The following is a 10978-nucleotide window of genomic DNA, read 5'->3' on the forward strand; positions in this document are numbered from 1 at the left end:
CAAGGTGTCGTGACTCGTATAGGTCGTTAAATACATATTCATTCAACAAGGCAAGCCGATCGGTTCGAACAACAATGCAGCAAAAGTGTTTGAAGTGTCGTGATTTGTAGGTGTCGTTTATTGAATGTGAATCTAATATGAAAGAAGCATCGTGCTTGCCTCCGATGCAATTTTTCAGATCTTCGGTTACGTACTTTTCGGATAAATTGTGGCTAGCACCATCCACCTTATGCGTTTTTTCTCTTGCTAATTGTAGACTGCATGCCTAAGTGTGCTATCATTCAAAATATAGTATTACTTGTTGACCTAGAAAATGTAATAATACACAACAAAGAGTTTGATCATTGTGCACCAATTAAAACTAATGTATTGCAAAGGAAATGCAAGAATTCCAACATTTGATTTTAGGTCTTCTGCACTTACGATCAAATAAAAGAGCCGAATTGGTAAGTGAACAAGATGGGATGATTGATTCTAATAATGACATGCTAGAGTGAACAAGATGTCATGACTCATGGTGATCATGATATGTGACATGCATCATCCCCGCAATCAATCCAGGATTTTGGGGCTTAAATTTGCATCTTTCCAAACATGTTGCTTGTGCGTAGTTATGCATGATCATCTTTCCAAATTTTTCTCATGTCAATTATTGATGTAAAGGGGAAAAATGGAAAAACAAATATCAAATCGCGTGTGCCTGCATGCACTCAATTCAGAAAGTAACATTGCTGATTCACCTAGAAATCATGATGAGTTGAACAAAAGTCTAATCAGCATTTAGTAAATAAAACCAAAATATGATAAAGGAAGCTCAAAACAACAATCCAAGCAATAAAAAAAAGGTCAATTATTTCTAAAAATACTGTTTCAAAAAAATGGAGATATAATAATATGCAAGCGCCATTTAACGAATGTGATATAGGGATGGCAATTTACTCCGCTCTATTGGGTACCCAACCCGATCAACTCTAATAGGTCGGCTTTGACCTGACTTACAACGGATCTGAGACGAGTATAGGTAATGATAAAATCCACTCCGAACCCGATTTAGACATATTCTCTCCGCTTATGAGAAATATTGAAAATATGAAAGATTATATGCGATAATTCTTAGTTGTTCTTTTTTAGTTGATTATATTTATGTGTTCAACAAACATTTGACTTATTAAAGAATAATATTTTTATTTGTTGTGTTTCTATTATTGTTAAAACTTTGGTTTATTATATTCTATATCTTCAACTCTTATTTTATTTAATATTATGTCAAGTACTAATATTTGTTTTTATTTTTTTTATTTATTTGATTTATATGAAAGAAAATATTATTTTTTCAGTTTTATCTAACTTAATCTGTCTAACTCTACCGATCTTGCCTTACTTCGAGATAAGTATGGAATGGGTACAAGCAATGACCTACCTAATTTGTTGTCATCCATAATGCGATCATGATTTGTGAATTGTGTTATCAATATGCATCGTGCTAATCAACCCAATATGTTGAGACTAAGTAAAGTTGCAGTTGCAGGGGTATACATGATCCACCTACTACCTTTCTCATCATATCAATCATTCACATAAGAGAAAAAAAACAAACATCAGATCCCGTAAACAGTAAACCTGGATATGACCCATTCAAAACTAAATTCCTTCGTTGACCCGGAAATTATAAGGATGGCAAGAAGAAGACTAATCGACATATACTAAATATAAGCCGTGGGCCTACGTTAGCTTCTTAGCAACAATTTGGTCGTTGAATGCAATAGACAATTCAACGTGCAGGCCTGCAGATATTTGTAGTATCATGCAAGCGTGCGATGCATTCCGTGACATACAGTGACTTTGGGAAAATGACCACCTTGTGTAGTTCTTACTCTGTTCAGAAAATTACCAATAAAGTAATTTTTAAAGTTTTCCGCATTTTTAGTCAGACAAAGGAATCAAGCTGATCAAGAGAGTTATCTGCTAAGTCTTTGATCTGACACGATCAGCCGGTCGATTCTAAAAACAGCATGCCTGGTTATTGGTGTCATGGCTCAAGGGGTTGCTAAATAGATGTGAACATGATGTATGGTGTCTTGTCTGCCAACAATGCAAGCATCCAGGACAAGAATTATATACCTCATGTGGACAAGTTTAAACCAAATACTGCATAAGTCTAAATCAAATACTGGAACATATGTACGTGCATGCATGCGATCAATTCAGATTGTGAGATCCGTGCGGGCGTGTGTTTAGTCCCACATCGGTTTTTCGCTAGATAGATTTTAGGTATTTATACAAGATCAAGGAGCTTAAATAATACTTCTCAGCTAGCCATTTTGGATGAGGTCCTCGATGGTTACAAATGGTATTAGAGCAAACCTGGCCCATAACCTATGTAGACTAGGAGACATTGCAGCACGGATTTCTTGGGGCTGACCACGAGCCGATCGTGGTGCATGTGATTAAATTTGAATAGATTTGAACTCTTACCTTGACGAGGACATTAGAACTTAAATGGAGGGAATATGTGAGGACCTTTGCGGGTGCGTATTTAATCCCATATTAGTTATTCGCTAGATAGATCTTGGGTACTTGTACAAGATTAAGGAATCCAAATAATATCTTTTGGCTAGCTATTTTGGATGAGGTTCTAAGTTGTTATACAGACGGTAGCATCACTCGTTTAATAAACTACAATACGAAATCCAATTTAATTAATATATATACTAAAGAAAACCATAACATTAAAAAAATAAAATTCGAAAATCCTAAACAAATGATCGGTTAACCGGCTTCTTCCTTTTGTTGCAATGCAACACCCTTTCCAATTAGGCTAATAGAGAGTTGGGCTTTGTCCACTTGACCAACCCCCTAAGTATAGATGGCCCAACAAACAAACAAAACAAAAAGAATAAAAAAAAAATGACATGCACGCTACACATGCAAGAGAAGAGACGTATTCTCAATTGGAGTCATCTTCTTCCACAGCTCCCGGGAGGAGTCCATCGATGGAAGGCTTCGAGGGTGGAAAGACCCCCAGCTCCGCCCTCTTTATAGCTACTACCGGCCTCCCTTTTGATCCACGCCGGCGATCTCAGCCTCAAGCCACAATATCACCAGTATTATCCAAGTCTTCTCCCGAACTTCTTATGCCACCGCCACAGCCAAAGCTAGGTAAACACTCAAAATCTTTTGATTAAACCAACCTCCACATCTTCCATAACCTATGGATCAAGGATTTCGGTCAACCACCGCCAGATTTTTGTCGAGAAAAGAGTTGCTCTATTTCTCCTGTTTTTGGATTTACCGGCTTTATTCTTCCTTTTCTGACAATCTTCACCTGAACGCTCATCGCCGAAGCTGTTGTTCGATCTCTCACATCGGCTCGTGGCCACGGTCAAAGCCCCATCTTTCGGATTTCATGGACATCTTGGGCTCGTTTGGTCCGCGGGAAAAGAAGGGGGGAAAGTGTGGTTAACGGAAAAGTAATGAGATGCCTCTTGTTTGGTTGGAGTTTTCAAAGGAGAGAGATGGGAAAGTTGTATTCCCATGGGAATATGATTCCCGCGAACCAAACGAGCCCCTTAGGTTTAGGGCCCAAATTCCTATTTGGGCCAAGTTATTTTCAATTGATTTGCCATCGACAGTTGGTTGTCGCTGGCCGCCATTCATGTTGGCCTAGCCATCGGTCCTCCGACCAGCAACCACCACCACCAGCCACCAATAATCTTCTTTTTCCTTTGTTGAAGAGATAAACTCCATTCTCTCTCTCTCTCTCTCTCTCTCTCTCTCTCTCTCTCTGCGCGCGCGCGCGCGCGCTCTCTCTAGGTTTTGCTGGCCCCAATAGCAGTCTCCTCGTCAATGATCTTGATTGACCCTAATGAAGGGGTCCAGACCCATGGTTGTCGAATAGCATGCCAGCATTCACTATAGCCCATTTCTGATATCACTAAATTTTGGTTATCCTTAATCTTTATTGGCCTATTTGTACCTTACCCTTGTTGGACCTTAATCAGATGAAATTATTTTGATCGAACCAATCGGGGGTACAGGCAGTGCCACTTAGCCGGCCCTATGAGGATGTTGGGACTTAAAATTTTTATTTTTAAAATAATCATAACTAAATACTGATAAAAATATAATTTTTGCATATTAAGCTCTAAGAAAGATTTTCGGGGTTAATTGGGTTTGTTGGATGATTTTACTTGCACAGTAAGTAATGTAACTCTTTTTTTAAATTTATTGGCAAAATATAATTTTTTTCTAAACCGAATTGCCATGATTTACGAATTTGATGTATAGCATATTAATTATTGAATATTCCCTTTTATAGAATATTAAAAAATTTATGATGGAATGTATTGATTTTGATATGGATTACGTCCAATTGATCACAATGTCGCATGGTTCTATGAATCTTTTGATTTGGAACATGAGAGATATTTTCGAGAAAGTAGTTTTGTTTTTAGATGGATTTGGACTTGCGGCCAGACTATTTTTTGATACCTTGCTAATAGGAGTTGTATATTGGTATTTCGATACTCTGCCACTAAGAGTTGTATGTTGACACTTTGATACCCCATCGGCGGAGGTTGCACGTTGGCATTTCAATATCCTACCAATGGAGATTGTACATTAGTATTTCGATACCCTCCCAGTGGGGGTTGTATACTAGCACTTCAGGATCTTACCATTGAAAGTTGTATATTGGCAATTTGATGCCTTGAGAGTGAAGATTATAGACACTTTGATATCCTATCATTCGGGGTTATGCGATGACACTTTGATTATTACTGAGCTCATAATCTGGCCCAGCCATAGAGTATAAATACGGTCATTGTTTATGGTCGTCGAAAAGAACTTGATGTTTTGAAAAAAAATGATTTATAAATGAAATTTGAATTTTGGATTGATTGGATTAGCATGCGTTTTGTTTCTGATAGTATTGTATATTTAGATTTGGTTCTGAATTGATGTACTTTGTATACTTATTTTTAGTTTATTATTATTATCTTATTGTTTGATTAATCTAGTTAAAGTATTCATTACTTATTAGACTATCTAGCTCATTAATATATATTCTACTATGCTTATATATTCGGAGAACTAGCTTGGGGATTCAATATGAGAGGGACTAGAGACAATTTTTTTGTCATTTTTATTTAGATTAGATTTTTATTAAAGTAGATGCAGGTCTTTAGAATATTATCGGTTTTATATTTAAATTAAAGTTTGAACGTTAATTACTTAAATTTACCCTGCTACTCGTTTATGATATCATGTTGAGATGTCTTGCATTGCTGTGGAAAAAGTTTTTCTATAAATATATACTGCGACCCTCGAGCTTGTGATTTTGGATTGCGAAGGCCCATGCAATAGGCTCTATACACATTTAGAAGTTCGCTTGGCTGGTCTAGCTTCTTCTCACAACCTCCTTTACCTCAATGCCTTGTTCGTTGAATGGTTGGATGTATGCTTTCAACGCTCTGGAATAATAAACCATTTCCCTAATCATGCTTGAGGAGGCGTGAGAGGATTGAGACAGCCAAAATCGTCATCATTGAGCGTATAGTCTAAGATGACAACGAAGTCTTCTTCTGATGCAATCCCTGGACCCTTCAGCTGAAGGAGCCACTATTCGGGTGGAGGAGCCCACGCAAGATGTTAACTTATTGCTTATTGTAGTAAATCTTTACCCTTTTCTTTTCTTTCCTTTTTTTTATATTTTTTTAAAAAAACAAAATATAGGTATTGTAATATTTTTAGTATTTTATCCAAAATAATCAGTCGGAAGATATTATTTGGATTTCTTAATGCTATATAAGTATCCAAGATCTATCTAGCGGATAACTGATATGAGACTAAATACATGCGTGCACGGTCTAAAAATTATTAGCAGTGATGGGTCTCTTAGCGATCAAATTAAGTTTAGGATTGCTGGGTATTTATCTTTCGCCAACAACTTGGCTCGACAACTTTGGCTTTTTAGGTGGGTAAGGGAGGGCCAAGAATTGTACCTCATTTTTGTGTTTGAAATGAAAAGAAATTGAAATCCATGATCTCTCCTTAAACAAGCCATAATTGAGTTATGAGTATTTTATGGATAAAATTAAAAAAAAGAAATCATGAACAGTTCAGTAAATTTTGTTGATAGACCCACTGTGGTTGGCCATGTTTGGTGGGGCCACTTGGTAAGAGAGGGGAGCCCATGCAAAGAGGGGAGCCCCACCCCCTGCCCATCCAATTAGTAGATTCCTCATCAAGAGTCCCATCTTCAAGCCTTTTAAATGTGATATATTTCAATACCATTATAATTTCAAAGCAATGTCATACCTATAATGACAGTTGCACCTCCCTGCATGCTGATGGGGTAGCTAACTTGGTGCTGCCATGCTAACATATTGTTAAATAAAATTAGGGAAGAGGAGAAGGAAAAGAAAAACTATATATTTATTCACTATGTCCCGTATTCGTTACACCAACGTGCATGTCAATATATAGTCTAACAATATGACTAGTAAAAAATTATACCAAAATTAATGAGAAAATATTAATTATATTTGGTCTAGATAGTAAATATGTTTAATGCACATGAAAAATAGTTTTGCAGTTTGAGACCAAGTTGGTGATTGTTTTTTTTTTTTTTGGTACAAAGTTGGTGATCTTTCTGTGCAAGCTTTTTGAGCTGTATGCATCCTTCAAAATCAAGGTCAGTTTGCACCCAAAAAAATATGAAAAAAGAAACAATAATAATAATAATAATAAAAGCTTCTATACAGCTAATTTCAAGAGAAGCATATCAGTCAAAAGATCGGTGTGCATGGATTTTTTTTTTTTGTTTAATTTTTGGTACATAGGTATGCATTCGTTAACTTATGCTTTACCAAAACCACCACGAGGCAGTGGATATATCAAAATTTCTATTGAAATTATTGTTATCCTTTACAGTTTTTCTATAAAAAAAGGACTCCAAACATAGTTTAAATGTTTTAAATATCATATAAAGCTGGTTAACCACCTCTTACAAACTAATCAATTTCCAAAGTCTACCTATTGGGCTTATTTTAATGGTTGATAAATCTAAAATCTTGTTCTTTTGAAGATCTTGATATACCGGTTACTGAAAGAACACATGCTTCATCTCCCTCATGTATACTGCACCTTTATCATAGCTGTACAAATACTCTTCTGATTTTATTTTTTTTTCCAAACAAAGAAACACGAAATTTTTTCCTGAGGCAAAGTCTTGAAATAACTCATATATCCAAGAGCTTGAGTCCAGCCAATCTTTAAAAGGGATTGGGCATATTATTCGCACCCATTGATTCGCTCCGTTTCTTGACCATTCCCATCCTATATAATGACGTAAAGTGTAGCGGCGGCTGAGTCAAAAGAACTTAATTATTTGCCTCTCATACTGGTCCTTATCATAAAGACCCCTAATGCCTCCTATGGATCATCCTCTCCGACTATTGTACCCAGACTTATCACCACACATAAATACCAATCCCCATCGACATGGTGGAAATTTTTCATGGTTACCATATTCTATAGTTTTGCCATGCTGTAAGATTTACAGGAATAACCAATGTGAGGCTAAACACACGCTCGCACGAGTCAACTCACATATTTTTTCTATTTAAGCCCTAGATCTATTCTGATACTATTTGTAACAATTCAGGACTTTATTAAAAATGGCCAACCGGAATGTATTATTTAAGATTCTTAATTCTGTATAAGTATCTAAGATCTATCCAGCGAATAATCGATGTGGGACTAAACATGTACCCGTATGAGTCCTAGCTGTTTTATGCTATCTCAATGCACTTCTTCCAACAATATTAGTAAGGAAAATACAAAGATAAAACTAATATATTATAATCTTGAAATACATCACTATAATGATTAAGTAATTATGAAGGTTGGAAGATCTTGTCCTCCAATGCATCCTATTTCCCTTGCACTCTAAGCGAGCCCGCGCCTTCATGAAGACACCAAAGATCTAGCAGCAGCAGCTCAAATGCTGCCATCCCCACCATACTGACGTCTCCCTTCCACCATCCTCTCTCTTCACCGGCCTCTCGGCTACATTCTTGTCGTTTATATATCCTCCTCCCTCTCCAACCTCTTCCTCTTCACCCTTTAGGTAGTCTTTGATTTTGCCAACACCAATGGCAGCGAAGAAGAGGTCGTCGGCCATCCCAATGGCAGTGCTGGTGTTGCTGCTGGGGGTAGGCATGGTCGCCGCGAAGTCGAAGAAGGAGAAGCTCTGCAACAAGGGGTGGGAGTGCAAGGCCAGTGTGTACTGCTGCAACGAGACCATCAGCGACTTATTCCAGGTCTACCAGTTTGAGAACCTCTTTAGCAAGCGCAACACCCCCGTCGCCCAAGCAGTCGGCTTCTGGGACTACCACTCCTTCATCACCGCCTCCGCCGTCTACCAGCCCCTCGGCTTCGGCACCACCGGCGGCAAGCAGATGCAGATGAAGGAAGTCGCAGCCTTCCTTGGCCATGTCGGCAGCAAGACATCATGTAAGCGTATCTAGCATCCATCTCTTTCCTTCCTCTGATTGCGTTTAATATATCGTCTTAGCTTAGTCTTTATGTTGACTTGTTCCTTGGTGTGTGAAGGTGGCTATGGTGTTGCAACCGGCGGTCCACTTGCGTGGGGGTTGTGCTACAACCATGAAATGAGCCCGAGCAAGTCCTACTGTGAAGATAGCTACATCTACCCTTGCACCCCTGGAGCTGAATACTATGGCCGCGGTGCCCTGCCAGTTTACTGGTTTGTCTCTTTTCCATGGAAGCTCTCCCTGACGCAGTTTCATAACTTTACCATGATTCAAAAATACGTTAGTCTGCCTCAGATTTGTTGAATTCCTCGTTAAACTACTAGCAGCTCTCAATAACTACCTCTGCAAAAGTAGATTCACAAGTTCATTTTTTCCATGCATACCATGTCTATTGATCGACATTGTTGCATTATAACCAGAGAAACTGCACTTGCTCCTTTCTTTAACTGACTCTGTGTTTTAGAGACTCTCATATTTAAGATTATGCCCACATATCTAAGATTCCTTTTTTTTAAAAAAAAAGAATGTTATTTCATCGTTAGATTTTAGTCAATTGCATTAAATCACGAGTGTTTGAGTCACTTGGATCGGTGGAAGTCTTTCTGAGAATTTCATCATGGCTCATTTGGATCCCACCACCCCTGCTTGTTAGTTGTCAGGATTGGAATTACTAAGCCTGCTTGTGAATCGTCTTCCTGGCAACAGGAACTTCAACTACGGAACTATTGGTGAAGGGCTGAAGGTCGATCTCTTGAACCATCCGGAATATCTTGAACAGAATGCAACCCTGGCCTTCCAAGCTGCCATGTGGAGGTGGATGAACCCAATGAAAAAGAAGCAGCCTTCAGCTCATGATGTGTTTGTTGGCAAGTGGAAACCCACCAAAAATGACACCCTATCTAAGAGACTACCTGGCTTTGGGGCTACCATGAATGTTCTCTACGGGGACTTAGTTTGTGGTCAGGGCTCTGTTGATTCCATGAACAACATCGTATCCCATTATCAGTATTACCTTGACTTGATGGGCGTGGGCCGGGAGTTGTCTGGTGATAATTTGGACTGCGCCGAGCAAAAGGCCTTCAATCCATCAGCGGAACAAAGTTCTACTTCCTGAGCTAAAGATGGAAGAAACTACTGAAGTCTAGTGACAACTCAATGAGGATGCTATATATAAATGGTTGTGTCATCATACGCAATATTTCATGTTTCTTTTTTTACTATTTAAGTGTGAACATTTTATATTGGAGTTGGAAGTTGGATATAAATGTGGTTGATTAAGTTTTTCTTTTTCTGTAGCTCTGTTTTGTAAATCATTACTTCACGCTGGAAGTCCAATGCTTTCAGTTATCTTGTATCTTCAAAAATGGTCCTAAAACCTATGGATATCGTTCTCACTTTTTGTGAAGATGTGATAATTTTTGTAGCTCTGATGATATATATATATATATATATATATATATATATATATATATATATATATATATATATATGTGTGTGTGTGTGTGTGTGTGTGTGCGCCTTTCTCCACAAACAAACTAATTCTCGTCGGTAATCTATACCCATCTCTCTCCATCTAGGCTAGAGCCACAGTCAGAGTTAGCATAATTGAGGCTTTGTTAATTGAGGATTTATCCTTTGTTGCCTTTTTCTGATTGTAGACTCTATTAGCTCTTTTAAGTCTCAAACATAGATTTAGGGCTAGGTAAAATCGGTATGTAATTCATTTAGTTTATCTTATTAAGAAATCAAGGTCTCCATATAGAAAGTCTTGTTATTGATACCAACATCAATAATACCAACCCTTCGCAATCTTTAGTAGGTTGTTTTTTCTAGGTTTTTGAGTTTGGTGAAAATCAGGTTTGCTTGCTTGTTATTTAATACTGGGCTGTTTTTATAGGAGTTGTTACGGATTTGAAATAACATAGGTTATTTCTTTCTAAGTAGTCAGTTGTGTAATTAGCTTGTTTTTCAATTTTGATTGTGTAGGATGCCTACAACAAGTGAGGGTTAGTCCAGCAGGCCTAGTAGGCAAAATGTGGTATTTTGACAAGAATTATACTCTCTAGTTCGGCGAAAAATCCAAACAAATTGTATTATTATTGCAGAAGGCATGGGTTTGTGCGATGGTGCTATCCCACAAATGAGGGAGCAATTGATGAGTCGGAAGTAGCTATTCTAATCTTGTCGAGTATTTGCTTGCTCGATGTAAAGAGAGAGATAATTACTTTAAGGATGGATATCGAAAAAAATATTTGATTGTAAAAGGAAATGAAAAACCAAATATAGGGGCATGATGAACATGTTTTTGATGGAGATTTTTGTACTTCTTGTTGTTGTAATTGTATTCAAATTTCACCATTGCATGTTGTTGCTGGAATTTGGACCCGGGGGCGACCGATGGGCCAAGAAGGAGAAGCTCC

At 37.8% G+C, this 10978-nt stretch overlaps 1 protein-coding gene across 1 annotated transcript; it reads left to right on the forward strand.

Moving 5' to 3' along the window:
* Nucleotides 1-8100: 8100 nt before the first annotated feature.
* LOC103701432 (chitinase-like protein 1) lies at nucleotides 8101-9963 on the forward strand. The gene is made up of 3 exons (XM_008783473.4): nucleotides 8101-8517; nucleotides 8617-8770; nucleotides 9264-9963. Exons 1-3 carry the CDS (start codon nucleotides 8157-8159, stop codon nucleotides 9670-9672), a joined length of 924 nt encoding a protein of 307 aa, XP_008781695.2. The 5' UTR covers nucleotides 8101-8156; the 3' UTR covers nucleotides 9673-9963.
* Nucleotides 9964-10978: the final 1015 nt, after the last annotated feature.

The sequence above is a fragment of the Phoenix dactylifera genome, chromosome 2 (genome assembly GCF_051530095.1).
Source record: "Phoenix dactylifera cultivar Ajwa chromosome 2, Ajwa_hap1_PhDact_Kaust_v1.1, whole genome shotgun sequence".
Classification (NCBI taxonomy): Eukaryota; Viridiplantae; Streptophyta; class Magnoliopsida; order Arecales; family Arecaceae; genus Phoenix; species Phoenix dactylifera.